General features: G+C 39.8%; 1 protein-coding gene across 1 annotated transcript in view; it reads right to left on the bottom strand.

Annotated features, from left to right (window-relative positions):
• The window catches only part of igdcc4 (immunoglobulin superfamily, DCC subclass, member 4), a 156,841-nt gene extending 141,665 nt beyond the window's left edge, over positions 1 to 15,176 (bottom strand). The window contains 1 exon segment of the mRNA XM_088333509.1: positions 14,756 to 15,176. Within this exon segment, the coding sequence (XP_088189635.1) occupies positions 14,756 to 14,822 (67 nt within the window). The 5' untranslated portion in view covers positions 14,823 to 15,176.
• Positions 15,177 to 16,381: the final 1,205 nt, after the last annotated feature.

Below are 16,381 nucleotides of genomic sequence, written 5' to 3'. Positions count from 1 at the left end.
AAGAGAATGATTGTTCTATCGTGTGGCCCCCGAGTTCAAATGAGTTTGACACCCCTGATATAAATCTATATATTCATTCAGTTTTAATCATCACAGTTTATTGATAATACAAATCAGTTATCCCTTCAAGATTTTTCAGTTCACAACAATATTGTGCATTATACAAAATATTATTGCTGAAATAATTACCATAATATCCGGAATAATGAGCGCACCTGATTATAAGCCGCACCCACCACTTTAGTGATTTGCCACTTTTGTACTTGCAAAAGCCGCACCTCTGTACAAGCCGCGTGCGCACGCATAACTTATGACACAATCACAAGTTTACCCCAGACCATGCTGTAAGTTCCACAATTGTAACTAAATAAATAGTAGACAATCTTAGAACCACAATCGGCACCATGAATGGAAAATGATACCCGTAATTAACGTATGATGCAGACTTGTAAAGTCCAGGTCCCGTTGAAAGTGGGGGTTTTTAAAGGTTATTGTTCTATCTTCGTTATTCATTATCCATTATCCGTTATCGGTCAGTTCATAATACGCTACAAAGCCTAGGAGCCGGGACACTTACTCTCAGCCAAAAAGCCAAGCTAAGGTCCTAGCCCTAAAGCCTTGCTGCAAAAGTAATCCAAGGAAACAAAAAGTATATTACCAAAGTTAAGGGTGGGAAAAATATATATCCACTATTGTTGGCTGCGACAACAGACTGATCTACCGGTAACTCAGCTTTACCCCACTTCCCATCAGCCCGCGTTTGCTCCGCCCCTTCTTTTTGATTCGCTCGTAGAATAAATACATGACAAAAATATAGAGTTGCAAATACATATTATACATGGTTACACATATTTACGAAGAAAGACGGTACACCGAGAGTTTTCAAATCTTTAATAATAATAATATAACTTTCATTCCAAACCGTTCCTTTGAAAGGTACCAACACGCTAGTAGGATCACGCTCACAATGCATCAAACGTGTCTGTCAAAAGAAAGCATCCCATAATTGTGAAAATCACGGTAGATCGTCCGCAACTTCTCATAACTATCGCCATCAAGGGAGTCTTCCTCATTATCGGAACGTACCTTTCCTTTACAGACAATGTATGCATAGACTTAGAGGTTGCAGTCTTTCCTGGCGCATATATTCTACTGGTCTTAATCTTACCTTTTATACTCCAACGCCGCTGGTGGCCGTTAGAAAAATTACATAATTTGCCCGCTTCACTGAATAACCCGTAGGGCTGAACATTTGGGAAAAAAGTAGCGGCTTATAGTCCGGAATTTATGGTATATTAATCTATATTTTTATTCAGTTTTAATCATCACAGTTAATTGGTAATACAAATCAGTTATTACTTCAAGATTTTTCAGTTCAAAACAATAATGTACATTATACAAAATAATATTGCTGAAATATTTATATATTCATGCAGTTTTAATCATCACAGTTAATTGGTAATACAAAGCAGTTATCACTTCAAATTTTTCAGTTCATATATTCTTCGTGGTTTGCTGTCCCGTCACAGTTGTAATGCCTTCTCAAGGTCCAATCCATTATCATCCCCCTCATAGCGTCACCAGGAATATCATTTAGTCCATTTTGGCAGAAAAGTCATTTTCTTGCTAGGAGTATTCTTTTGTTTATTATAATTCGTCGAATCGTTCGCTTCAACACACGTGTTTTCCTTGCTTCCGCCGTTTTTTCGTGCCGGAATTATTGCCGTTGTTACCACTTTCTGTGTTGTGTTTCGACTTATTACCGACATTGAAGAAATGACCAATTTTTTGTTGATTTGCACCTAATACCAACTGTTTTTTCGGAGGCATACTTCTCTATCACTCGACAACCGCCACAACAATGACGTCATTTGTTTGCCGAGATCTGCGCGAGACCAAAACAACAATGGCGGATCTGCATCTTTGTTTAAAAAAAAAAAGTAATCGGGTAATAATGACAATTTGGTGTCAAAAAAGACTGTAAGCCAAAAAGAGACGGACTTTCACTACACAACTCGAACTGGAGATCGGAATGCAGACGAAAAATCGAACCGCGAGACCAAAACAACAATGGCGGATCTGCCTGACGAAAAGTTTGGAGTGCGGTAAATCTTTGTTAAAAAAATTGACAATTTGGTGTCAAAAAAGTTGCGTCACGGGGACGCACGTTGATTTGACACGATGCGTCCCCAGCAAAAATAATGCGTCAAGGACGCAGGGACAAACTAGAACCCTGGCCTAGGTGTGAAATGCAGTAGAGTTACAAAATTCTATCAAAGACCCATTACCGAGAAAAGCAATTTGACTTCCGGCAACTCGTTTTTATGTAACGTGTCAGAATACTGTTCTAAACTAACACAAGCATCACGACCCAACAAGTTGAAGTGTCGGCGTCTTACCTGGCTATATAAAGAAACAATCCCCGAACCACTTCACCAGACACACGGATTTACGTAACCTCTCAGTCACGTAAGTGTCGACCTCGCGCAGTCGAGCGTCGGTGAACCGTGCCGGTCTTTGTTCGGGACCGCCATGGGTTCGCCCACGTTTCCGGCTTTAGCATCCGCCGCATCTCCCAATGTCAACCTTTGGAGGGGTCTTAGACAAGTATCGCACTCCGCATCGATTCCCCCCCCACACACACTATCATTCCCACTCACACCTCCATCCTAGGCGACGTATAAAACCCTGAATGTACAGCATACAGGATAGAAAAAACATTCTCTCGGGGGCCGGAAGAGTAGATGAGAGAGAAAGGAAAAAAAAAAATCAAGAAATAAGAGAAAGAGAGAGAAAGAGAAAAGGAGAAGGTGTGGGAGAAGGATAGAGAGAAAGGGAGAAAGAGAGAGAGAAAAGAGTAAGAGAGAGAATGTGAGAAACAAAAGAGATAAAAAGAGAAATAGTGAGAGCGAGAGTGAAGATGCCGATGTAATGTACCTGTGCCCGCTCCTTTGGCGCCAACTGCCTCGGACTGATTGGCTCCCTGTTCCAATTAAAACCCATTTCTTTCCGTCACCTGTTGTCAGTCCGTCTGCGAACCTCAGTTAACACAAGGCAAGCCTTTTCCGACCCTGACTCCCACCTGTTTTTTGCCCCCGTCTGTCCCCAACTTCGCCCCCTTTTTCTATCCTGACCACGTCTACTCTCCTTTCCTGGCTCACGACTCGTTTCCGACCCCGACCACGTTTTTGCTCTCCTGTCCCGGCTACTGGCCCATTTTTCTATTCGACTTTCGCGTTCAGAGCGACCTTCTTCCCGCGCCCAGCGATCACCGGGTCGTGGGTGCAATCCTTTCCTTTCTTCTAATAAAACTTGGGAGAAACGCAACACAAGTAGGTCCTGTCTCCGTTCTGGTTCAGTTTGGACGTATAAAAATGTTTAGATGTTGAGTAAATCTTGAATAATGCCCTTGAGGTGTTGGGTGATCAGTTTTCAGTTGCAGGGAGTTCTTCCAATACAATTTACCACTGGGAAATGCTATGCTAATTTTTTGCAAGCCACCAAAGAGCAGTGCCAACGTCATTTTTAAGCAGACTGGTGAGAAACACGTGTACAATTTTAAGCATTTACAAGCACTTTGCCTAAAATTCAAGCACTTTACAATTCTTGAAAACACAACATTAGTCCAACATTTTTAAGGATTTCAAGCACACGTACTAACCCTGTATTTCAGGAATACTGGGGAAATGAATCTGCTGAAAAACATTAATTGTAAATTCAATATTGTCACGGTTGCCATGACACCCGATTGGCCCCGCCCGTGTGGCGCCAGTTGCAGCTTGTTGACAGATTGGCTTCAACACTATTTAAACCCTGTCCTGTCAATCCCCGGTAGTCGGTCCGTCTGCGAATTTCTGTTTATACACGGCGAGCCCTTTTTCGACTAACGCCTGTCCCGTTTTTTGCTCCTCTATGTCTCCCGCTACTACCTGTTTTGATCTCGACTACGTCTGCTCTCCCGTCCCGAATTACGACCTGTTTTGATCTAGACCACAACTGCTCTCCCGTCCCGGCTTACGACTTGTTTCTGACCCCGAACCACATCTTGCTCTCCCATTCCCTGTTTTTACACGGCAAGCCCTTTTTTGACCCTGACTCACACCTGTCCCGTTTTTTGCTCCTGTTTGTCTCCCGCTACGACCTGTTTTGATCTCGACCACGACTGCTCTCCCGTCCAGAATAACGATCCGTTTTTGATCTCGACCACGTCTGCTCTCCCGCCCCGCCTTATAACTCGTTTCCGACCACATCTTGCTCTCCCAGTCCCGGCTATTGACCCGTTTTTTCCGTTCCCGACACTGCCATTGCTCGCCACGCAAGTGCCACTTTCGTGTTCGGGGTGACCTGCTTCCCTTACCTTTCTTCTAATAAACCTTGTGATAAACGTTACGCGAGTGGGTCCTGTTTCCTTTCTGGTCTTGACAAATATAGTCTCAGTATGAAAGGTCCCCGGTTAAAGACCAGGTGGAAACACATGTTGGCCACCTGTCACGGACCAGGAACGGAAACGGGACCCAATTGCGTTCGTTTTACTCATTTTTTATTAAAAGGGGAAAAGGACTTGCACCACGATCCGATGATCGTCGGTCACGGGTAACAGATAGCTTGAACGCGCAAGTGGCACTTCCGTGTCAAGCGAAGGTAGTCGTTGACAGCGAGAAAAAAACAGGTCGATGGCCGTGACGGACGAGCAAAAACATAAACAGGTCCAGAAAAGAGGTCGGCAACGGGAATCAGACGGAAAACAGGGCAGGATAGAGTTAGGAGTCACAAAAGTTTGCCTAGCGTGTAGCGTAGGTTCACAGACGATCCGACAAATGTTAACAGGAAGGCGGGGGTTTATAAAAGAGGAACCAGCCAATCAGCGTCCGCGGCTGGACTCAGGTGCCCCGCATCAGTAATCATGACACCACCAGGCTGTACTTGCCCAAGACACACCACAGGAAATGGTGCCCCTACCACTGTACTAGATAATGGATCAAACTAACTAACTAACCATGTTAACAATCGACCGAAAAAAAAAAAAAAAAGAAAACGTCCTCCTATGTATCACCTAGTCTGTGGTCTGAAGGAGTCCATGAGACCTTAACCAATTCGCAACTGGCAAATCAGAAGAGCAGGAGGTGTGTTGTGAAGTATTTCCCCTGGACGGTTGTTGGTCTAGTCTCCTGGACTTGTCTCCATGGCAACGGTACACAGACAGCTTTTTACTGGGTCACGGAGTTTACCACTTCTTGCACAATTCCTAACTTTTACTGACACTTGCAGCGACAGCTCAAGAATTTCCATTGCTGCAAAGTGGGGCGTTCAAATTCCCCCTTTTTTATAGGAAATTCGCCATTCGAAACATGGACATTTGCATGGATTAGACCACAGGTGTCAAGCAGGCGGCTCGCGGGCCAGATCAGGCCCACCGATGGTTTCAATCCGGCCCGGAAGACAACAGTGAGAGAAGCGCAAGAGGAAAATGAGCTGTGGTTTTAAATGTTTCCGCCAGGTGTCACCAAAGCCAGTTAACACTTGCAAAACAATTGTGGTAGTATTTCTCCATTTCTCTCTGACTCATCTCTTTTTTTATTTATTCCTCCCTCTTTTTCTTTTTCTTGTTCACTCTCTCTTTCTCTTTCTCTTTTCTCTTTCTCTCTCACTCTCTAACTTTCTTTTTCTCTGTCTTGCTCTTTTTCTATTTTCTCTCTCTAATTTACATTTTATTTCTTTCTATTTTTCTCTTTCTTTCTCACCCTCTTTCTTTCCCTTTTTCGACCTCTCTCTCTCTCTCTCTCTCTCTCACTCTCACCTCACTTAGTATCTTTTTCTCCTGCAGAGTCTTTTTCTTTCTGTCGTTTCACTTCTTTTATTCTTCTTTTATCTCCATTCTGCTCTCTCTTTTTCTCTCACTGTTACTCTGTCTCGCTTGTTCTCCCTATCTGTTTATCGCTCTCTCTTGCCCCCCCTCTTTTTCTCTCTCTTTTTCTCCCTCTCTCTTTCTCTTAAATTTACTGGTCTGGCCCCCGTGAGATTTTTTTATAGCATTTGTGGCCCCCAGCTAAAACGAGTTTGACACCCCTGGATTAGACGAAAACTGAGATGAGGATTTCTAAATATGCCAATATGGGGTCTCCAGCCTAGTGCTGGCAGGAACCAGGGTGCCCCCGAGGACTGGTTCTGAATAAAACTCACCAGTGCACCCAGCACTGATGTGATTTTATCGTAGAATTATTATTTTTTAATGGTTGACTGAGTCTGTTTAACCCCACCTCCAATAAGCAACCAGGTATTAATATGAGTAACATAGAAATGATGCCCTACTTACAGACGATCGTTCGTAAGTTGGATTAGTTCGTAAATTGCTTCAGTGCTATATTTTGTATGTTTAAGGCTTGTCAGGACCAGAACGGAAACAGGACCCAATTGCGTAACGTTTACCACAAGTTTTATTGAAAGAGAGAGGAAGGGCTGCGCCCACGATCCGCTGTTCGCTAGGTGCGGGAGGTAAGTTGCTCTCGTACTCGGATGGTGATCCGAATACGGAAGTGGATCTTCCGTAGCGAGCGATGGCGGTGTCAAGGACGGAAAAACAGGTCGGTAGCCGGGACAGGAGAGCAAAAAGGTGGTCGGGGTCGGAAATGGGTCGTAAGCCAAAACAGGAGAGTAATCGTAGTTGGGGACAAAAAGTGGACGAAAGCCGGGACGGGAGAACAGACGTGGTCAGGAGCAATACAGGTCGTAGCCGGAGACAGACGGGAGCAGAGAGGGGACAGGTGGGAGTCAGGGTCAAAAAGGCTTGCTCAGTATACACTGAGGTTCGCCGACGGACTGACAAAAGGCGACAGACTGGACAGGGTTTAAATAGTGGGGAAGCCAATCTGTCAACAAGCTGCAGCTGGCGCCACACAGGCGGGGCCAATTGGGCACCATGGCAACCGTGACAATATTGAATTTATGTTTTTCATCAGATTAATCGCCCGGCATTTCTGAAATACAGGGTTAGTACGTGTGCTTGAAATGCTTAAAAATGCTTGACTTCTAATGTTGTGTTTTCAAGATTTAAAAAAGTGTTCTCTTTTCAGTAAATTCACAAAATAATAGGCTCTATAAAGATAAAGTTAAAATTAACTTACTTTCGGAAAATGAGCTTCACAAAGTGGCCAAAATGTAAACGATCCACATTTTCTCAGCCACATCAAGCTTTCTTATTCCACTTGAATTTCAAATGAAACGGCTGGCCTCTTCTTTACACTTTACACCAACCATATTGAACGGATGCACAAGATAATAAACCATAAAAACGTCAAAGTTCTTAGTGCGCTGGAGATACAGCATAGAATGGTTACACACGGACTAGGAAGAGGAAGCGGATTTCTTCTTCGGGGTGGATGCTGGGTGAGCTCTCACAGCGCCACCACACCTCATTTTTCAAAGGAAAACTGTTCGTATTTAATGTTATAACACTGTTATAACACTGTTATAACATTATATACGAAAAAGTTGCTTCTTTATCACCCTAAAGTCATCATAGAGCCCAGTACCATACTGAAATAACTAACCTTATTTAAAGTGTTATTAACTTGTTAAAGTAACTCCAGAATCAGAACCAGCCAAACTCAATTAGATTATTTGCTTGAAATCCTTTTCCACCAGTTTAGTCCTATTGCGATAACTAACCTCAGTTATTAACTAGTAATAACTCCCCCAAAAGTCAGAACCAGACAAATGTAATGAAAGAAACAAGATTGTATCCCAAAATGTATTACATCCTTTAGGAACAATTGTAAAACTTGGTCAATTTCTGCTTGAAATCATTTTCCACCTGTTTAGTTCCATTGCGATAACCAACCTCAGTTATTAACTAGTAATAACACCACCAAACATCAGAACCAGCCAAATTCAATAAAATAATCATGATTGTATCCCAAAATGTATTGCATCCTTTGGGAAAAATTGTAAAACTTGGTCATTTTCCACTCGAAATCACTTTCGACCTGTTTAGTTCCATTGCGATAACTAACCTCAGTTATTAACTAGTAGTAACACCCCCAAAAGTCAGAGCCAGACAAATTCAATGAAAGAAACACGATTGTATCCCAAAACGTATTGCAGCCTTCAGGAAAAATTGTAAAACTTGGTCAATTTCAGATTCCAATCATTTTTCACCAGTTTAGTTCCATTGCGATAACTAACCTCGGTTATTAACTAGTAATAACACCCCCAAAAGTCGGAACCCGACAAAATTAATTAAAGAAACATGATTTTATCCCAAAATGTATTGCATCCTTTAGGAAATTTTGTAAAACTTGGTCAATTTCTGCTTAGAATCATTTTCCACCTGTTTAGTTCCATTGCGATAACTAACCTGTTATTAACTAGTAATAACACCCCCAAACGTCAGAACCAGAAAAGTTAAATGAAAGAAACACGATCGTATCCCATAACGTATTGCATCCTTTAGAAAAAAAATCCTAAAACGTTTCTGCTTGAAATCATTCTCCACCAGTTTAGTCCCATTGCGATAACTAACCTCAGTTATAACTAGAAACAACACGCCGAAAAGTCAGAGCCAGCCAAATTAAATGGAAGAAACATGATTGTATCCCAAAATGACTTGCATCCTTTAGAAAAAAAATGTATTGTAATTTCTGCTTCGAATCATGTTCGAATCAAGTTCCACTGCGATAACTAACCTGTTATTAACTAGTAATAACACCCCTAAAGTCAGAACCAGACAAATTTAATGAAAGAAACATGATTGTATCCCAACACCTATTCCATTCTTTGGGAAAAACTTTAAAACTTGTTCATTTTTTTGCTTGAAATCATTTTCCACCTGTTAAGTTCCACTGTGATAACTAACCTGTTATTAACTAGTAATAACACCCCCAAACGTCAGAACCAGAAAAGTTCAATGAAAGAAACACGATCGTATCCCAGAACGTATTGCGTCCTTTAGAAAAAATTCTAAAACTTTTCTGCTTGAAATCATTCTCCACCAGTTTAGTCCCATTGCGATAACTAACCTCAGTTATTAACTAGTAACAACACCCCCAAAAGTCAGAACCAGCCAAATTCAATGAATGAAACGCGATTATATTAAAAAAACTAGAAAAATATTGTAAAACTTTTTCAAATGCTGCTTTGTGCCTCTGTTACGTTTTATTGCCATAACTAACCACGTTTTAAGTGTTATTAACGTGTTATAACACCCCAAAAAATGAGAACCAGACTATTGTTTGGCAAAACTTGGTCAATTTCTGCTTAGAATAATTTTCCACCTGTTTAGTGCCATTGCTATAACTAACCTGTTATTAACTAGTAATAACACCCCCAAACGTCAGAACCAGAAAAATTAAATGAAAGAAACACGATCGTATCCCATAACGTATTGCATCCTTTAGAAAAAATTCTAAAACTTTTCTGCTTGAAATCATTCTCCACCAGTTTAGTTCCACTGCGATAACTAACCTGTTATTAACTAGTAATAACACCCCTAAAGTCAGAACCTGACAAATTTAATGAAAGGAACATGATTGTATCCCAAAACGTATTGCATCCTTTAGGAAAAAATTATAAAATGTTTCTGCTTGAAATCATTCTCCACCAGTTTAGTCCCATTGCGATAACTAACCTGTTATTAACTAGTAATAACACCCCTAAAGTCAGAACCAGACAAATTTAATGAAAGGAACATGATTGTATCCCAAAACGTATTGCATCCTTTAGGAAAAAATTATAAAATGTTTCTGCTTGAAATCATTCTCCACCAGTTTAGTTCCACTGCGATAACCAACCTCAGTTATTAACTAGTAGTAACACCCCCAAAAGTCAGAGCCAGACAAATTCAATGAAAGAAACACGATCGTATCCCATAACGTATTGCATCCTTTAGAAAAAAAATCCTAAAACGTTTCTGCTTGAAATCATTCTCCACCAGTTTAGTCCCATTGCGATAACTAACCTCAGTTATAACTAGAAACAACACGCCGAAAAGTCAGAGCAGGCCAAATTAAATGGAAGAAACATGATTGTATCCCAAAATGACTTGCATCCTTTAGAAAAAAAATGTATTGTAATTTCTGCTTCGAATCATGTTCGAATCAAGTTCCACTGCGATAACTAACCTGTTATTAACTAGTAATAACACCCCTAAAGTCAGAACCAGACAAATTTAATGAAAGAAACATGATTGTATCCCAACACCTATTCCATTCTTTGGGAAAAACTTTAAAACTTGTTCATTTTTTTGCTTGAAATCATTTTCCACCTGTTAAGTTCCACTGTGATAACTAACCTGTTATTAACTAGTAATAACACCCCCAAACGTCAGAACCAGAAAAGTTCAATGAAAGAAACACGATCGTATCCCAGAACGTATTGCGTCCTTTAGAAAAAATTCTAAAACTTTTCTGCTTGAAATCATTCTCCACCAGTTTAGTCCCATTGCGATAACTAACCTCAGTTATTAACTAGTAACAACACCCCCAAAAGTCAGAACCAGCCAAATTCAATGAATGAAACGCGATTATATTAAAAAAACTAGAAAAATATTGTAAAACTTTTTCAAATGCTGCTTTGTGCCTCTGTTACGTTTTATTGCCATAACTAACCACGTTTTAAGTGTTATTAACGTGTTATAACACCCCAAAAAATGAGAACCAGACTATTGTTTGGCAAAACTTGGTCAATTTCTGCTTAGAATAATTTTCCACCTGTTTAGTGCCATTGCTATAACTAACCTGTTATTAACTAGTAATAACACCCCCAAACGTCAGAACCAGAAAAATTAAATGAAAGAAACACGATCGTATCCCATAACGTATTGCATCCTTTAGAAAAAATTCTAAAACTTTTCTGCTTGAAATCATTCTCCACCAGTTTAGTTCCACTGCGATAACTAACCTGTTATTAACTAGTAATAACACCCCTAAAGTCAGAACCTGACAAATTTAATGAAAGGAACATGATTGTATCCCAAAACGTATTGCATCCTTTAGGAAAAAATTATAAAATGTTTCTGCTTGAAATCATTCTCCACCAGTTTAGTCCCATTGCGATAACTAACCTGTTATTAACTAGTAATAACACCCCTAAAGTCAGAACCAGACAAATTTAATGAAAGGAACATGATTGTATCCCAAAACGTATTGCATCCTTTAGGAAAAAATTATAAAATGTTTCTGCTTGAAATCATTCTCCACCAGTTTAGTTCCACTGCGATAACCAACCTCAGTTATTAACTAGTAGTAACACCCCCAAAAGTCAGAGCCAGACAAATTCAATGAAAGAAACACGATCGTATCCCATAACGTATTGCATCCTTTAGAAAAAAAATCCTAAAACGTTTCTGCTTGAAATCATTCTCCACCAGTTTAGTCCCATTGCGATAACTAACCTCAGTTATAACTAGAAACAACACGCCGAAAAGTCAGAGCAGGCCAAATTAAATGGAAGAAACATGATTGTATCCCAAAATGACTTGCATCCTTTAGAAAAAAAATGTATTGTAATTTCTGCTTCGAATCATGTTCGAATCAAGTTCCACTGCGATAACTAACCTGTTATTAACTAGTAATAACACCCCTAAAGTCAGAACCAGACAAATTTAATGAAAGAAACATGATTGTATCCCAACACCTATTCCATTCTTTGGGAAAAACTTTAAAACTTGTTCATTTTTTTGCTTGAAATCATTTTCCACCTGTTAAGTTCCACTGTGATAACTAACCTGTTATTAACTAGTAATAACACCCCCAAACGTCAGAACCAGAAAAGTTCAATGAAAGAAACACGATCGTATCCCAGAACGTATTGCGTCCTTTAGAAAAAATTCTAAAACTTTTCTGCTTGAAATCATTCTCCACCAGTTTAGTCCCATTGCGATAACTAACCTCAGTTATTAACTAGTAACAACACCCCCAAAAGTCAGAACCAGCCAAATTCAATGAATGAAACGCGATTATATTAAAAAAACTAGAAAAATATTGTAAAACTTTTTCAAATGCTGCTTTGTGCCTCTGTTACGTTTTATTGCCATAACTAACCACGTTTTAAGTGTTATTAACGTGTTATAACACCCCAAAAAATGAGAACCAGACTATTGTTTGGCAAAACTTGGTCAATTTCTGCTTAGAATAATTTTCCACCTGTTTAGTGCCATTGCTATAACTAACCTGTTATTAACTAGTAATAACACCCCCAAACGTCAGAACCAGAAAAATTAAATGAAAGAAACACGATCGTATCCCATAACGTATTGCATCCTTTAGAAAAAATTCTAAAACTTTTCTGCTTGAAATCATTCTCCACCAGTTTAGTTCCACTGCGATAACTAACCTGTTATTAACTAGTAATAACACCCCTAAAGTCAGAACCTGACAAATTTAATGAAAGGAACATGATTGTATCCCAAAACGTATTGCATCCTTTAGGAAAAAATTATAAAATGTTTCTGCTTGAAATCATTCTCCACCAGTTTAGTCCCATTGCGATAACTAACCTGTTATTAACTAGTAATAACACCCCTAAAGTCAGAACCAGACAAATTTAATGAAAGGAACATGATTGTATCCCAAAACGTATTGCATCCTTTAGGAAAAAATTATAAAATGTTTCTGCTTGAAATCATTCTCCACCAGTTTAGTTCCACTGCGATAACCAACCTCAGTTATTAACTAGTAGTAACACCCCCAAAAGTCAGAGCCAGACAAATTCAATGAAAGAAACACGATCGTATCCCATAACGTATTGCATCCTTTAGAAAAAAAATCCTAAAACGTTTCTGCTTGAAATCATTCTCCACCAGTTTAGTCCCATTGCGATAACTAACCTCAGTTATAACTAGAAACAACACGCCGAAAAGTCAGAGCAGGCCAAATTAAATGGAAGAAACATGATTGTATCCCAAAATGACTTGCATCCTTTAGAAAAAAAATGTATTGTAATTTCTGCTTCGAATCATGTTCGAATCAAGTTCCACTGCGATAACTAACCTGTTATTAACTAGTAATAACACCCCTAAAGTCAGAACCAGACAAATTTAATGAAAGAAACATGATTGTATCCCAACACCTATTCCATTCTTTGGGAAAAACTTTAAAACTTGTTCATTTTTTTGCTTGAAATCATTTTCCACCTGTTAAGTTCCACTGTGATAACTAACCTGTTATTAACTAGTAATAACACCCCCAAACGTCAGAACCAGAAAAGTTCAATGAAAGAAACACGATCGTATCCCAGAACGTATTGCGTCCTTTAGAAAAAATTCTAAAACTTTTCTGCTTGAAATCATTCTCCACCAGTTTAGTCCCATTGCGATAACTAACCTCAGTTATTAACTAGTAACAACACCCCCAAAAGTCAGAACCAGCCAAATTCAATGAATGAAACGCGATTATATTAAAAAAACTAGAAAAATATTGTAAAACTTTTTCAAATGCTGCTTTGTGCCTCTGTTACGTTTTATTGCCATAACTAACCACGTTTTAAGTGTTATTAACGTGTTATAACACCCCAAAAAATGAGAACCAGACTATTGTTTGGCAAAACTTGGTCAAATGCTGATATATATATATTACACAGTATTATTAAATTGTACAGCTGTTTTTGTGAACATGGTCAGTTTCCTTTTGTTAATTACCAATTTTTGTTATTAAAAAAAAGCCACACACATCCCCAAAAATGCGGTACTTTACACATAAAGTACAGTAGGAAAATGTTCCAAACCCTGCTCACAAGTGCCACCCAGTGGCTGACTGGGACATGGGTCAAATCTAAACCAACGAAACAAGGTTTGCGACAAAATAAATATGATTTCTCAGGGACAGACCGACGCGTACTGACATGAAGGGGGTTTAAGTAACGGCTTCAATGTAGCGCCAAATTTAGCAGAGTAAGAGAACAGTTTATTTTCCACAGATCTACTCAAGTATAAGTAAAAGGTAATTTGATTTAGGAGTACTCGTCCTAAAACACACTCAGGTGAATGTAAAAGAGTAAATGTAACTCGTTACTACCTACATCCGTTTGCATTAAAGTGGCCATTAACTTGGAATAACACCTCAAAAATGAGAACCAGGCAATTGTTTTGCAAAACTTGGTCAAATACTAATATATATTATCCAGCATTATTGTATTGTACAGTTGTTTTTGTGAAAATAGTTAGTTTTCTTTTGTTAATTACCCATTGTTGTTATTATTTTTGTGCTGTGTCCTTAAAATAGCCACAAAAAAATACAGTATTCCTCGCATACAGTAGAAAACATGTCCCTAAACCTGCTCACAACTGCCACCCGGTGGCTGATTGGGACACGGGTCAAATCTAAAACGAAATGAGGTTTCAGATTAAATAAATATGATTTTTCAGGGACAAACCGACGCGTACTGACATGAAAGGGGTTTAAGTAACGGCTTCAATGTAGCACCAAATTTAGCGGAGTTCCATTTCCACGAATCTACTCAAGTATAAGTAAAAGGTAATTTGATTTAGGAGTACTCGTCCTAAAACATACTCAAGCGAATGTATTAGAGTAAATGTAACTCGTTACTACCTCCCTCTGGTTGCCTTAAAGTGGCATTAACTCGATAACGTGCTGCAAACTCCTGCACGGGACACACAATGCATGCGATAACAGGATTCTTCGTCCAGCATTGGGAGCATTGTCCTACACGGTGCAAGGTGCACATGGAAAGCACCCCACGCCCCCAGACCCAAAACCCCTTCCCCACTTTAAAACACAAAAAACGGTAGCGGTATTGGACTTACCTTGCTTGGCTGGAGCGCAAAGAAGCAAAAGCGAGCAAAGGAACCAAAGGTTGCTCTCCACCGCCATGTACAGCCTTTTGGTGGGGAGGGGGCAAGTAGGGAGGGAGGGGGTCCAGCAGAGGGGTCTTCTCCAGCAGAGGGGGTCTCCTGGTCCGGGTCTGCAAGCCAGGCTACCGTCACAGCCACATGCAATGCATTTGGTGTTTTGCACCCGCGGGTGGTCAGTCTGCTATTGTCTCTCTCCCCCCGCACTGAAGCCCCCCTCCTCTTGAGCCGTCTCCCCACTCCCACGCTTTGCTAGTAGTCACAACAACAATGAGAAGAGTGATAAAAACAATTAAAGCAAAAAAAAGCAGCGCTGGTGGGAAAGCTTTCGTGTCCTTCCGAGAGTCAACGCCATGCTACCGGACGCACGACGTTACAGTGTGGCGTGGAGTGATGTGTCGTTCGCAAACGAAATGATTCAATGAGCCGACTCTTTAAGTGAACAACGGGAGTTGGCTCCCAGGCAATAAGGGGATGGTTCTATTTGGGAAGCTTTTGTTCCCTTTTGATTCGACAATATGCATTTTTATTTTTTATTTTATTGTTTTGTTTCTTTCTCTCCCAGTTTTTTATTTACTATTTCCTTCTTTTTTTGCTTTTATCCTGTTATTTGTTTCTTTTTTTTACCTTTTTTCTTTTTTCTTCTTTTTTCTTGTCCTCTCCATTCATTTTTACTTTTGTTCTTTTATTTGTTCTTGTCGTTTTTGTATTCTTACCTTTTTACTGCTTTCTTTATTTTTCTGTATTTCCCCATTTTCTTTCTTTTTTCTTCATTGGTTTCTTTTTAGTTTGCTCTTTACTTGTTTTTCTTGATGTTTTTAGCTTGTCTCTCCATTTCTTTTTTTTTGTTTCTTTTTTATTCTTTTGTTTCTTTTTCCTTTTTTGGGATTTTTTTCATTTTCTTAGATCACAAAAATGAAACAGCCGTATGGTCATTCTTGTCGAGAACCAGAACAGGATCAGGACCCAAACGCGTGACGTTCTCACACAAGCCTTATATTTTACGGGAAATTGGGAGCCATGCACGTTAGGCAGCGGTCTGGCATGGAAAGACAGGGAACCAGAGACTGACGAGATCGATTCCAATTGCCCGAGTTGATATCGGACGGATGGGGTCGATAGCGGACAGGACGGGACAGGCAAGATAGATAATGAATCAGGATATCGAAAATAAACAGGATAAACTCGACAGGAACGAAAACTGGAGAAAATAATAAACAGGACAAAAATAGACGAAAACAAAACTGGAAACCGAACTTAAACAGGACAAAACAAACAGGAACAATACCGGACAGGAAATACCAACAGGAACAGGACCGAGTCAAAACCTACGTCTTGCGGGGCAGAAGTTCGTTGACAGGCTGACAAAGGAAAAATGAGAGCACTGAGTTTAAATAGACAGAAAGCCAATCTGTTAACGAGCCGCAGCCACACGGGCGGGGCTAATTGGGCGCCATGGCAACCGTGACATTTCCAAAGGGCAACATATTAGCATTCAGAAATCGCAAAATAAATTCAGAAAAAACTTCGTAATGGTCAGTAAATGTAACTTTTATAGAGCAAGTGCAGGGAAATAGATAT

The sequence above is a fragment of the Urocampus carinirostris genome, chromosome 4, assembly GCF_059441175.1.
Source record: "Urocampus carinirostris isolate Australia breed hairy pipefish chromosome 4, RoL_Ucar_1.0, whole genome shotgun sequence".
NCBI classification, from domain to species: Eukaryota; Metazoa; Chordata; class Actinopteri; order Syngnathiformes; family Syngnathidae; genus Urocampus; species Urocampus carinirostris.
This window is presented reverse-complemented; position numbering and strand designations above follow the sequence as displayed.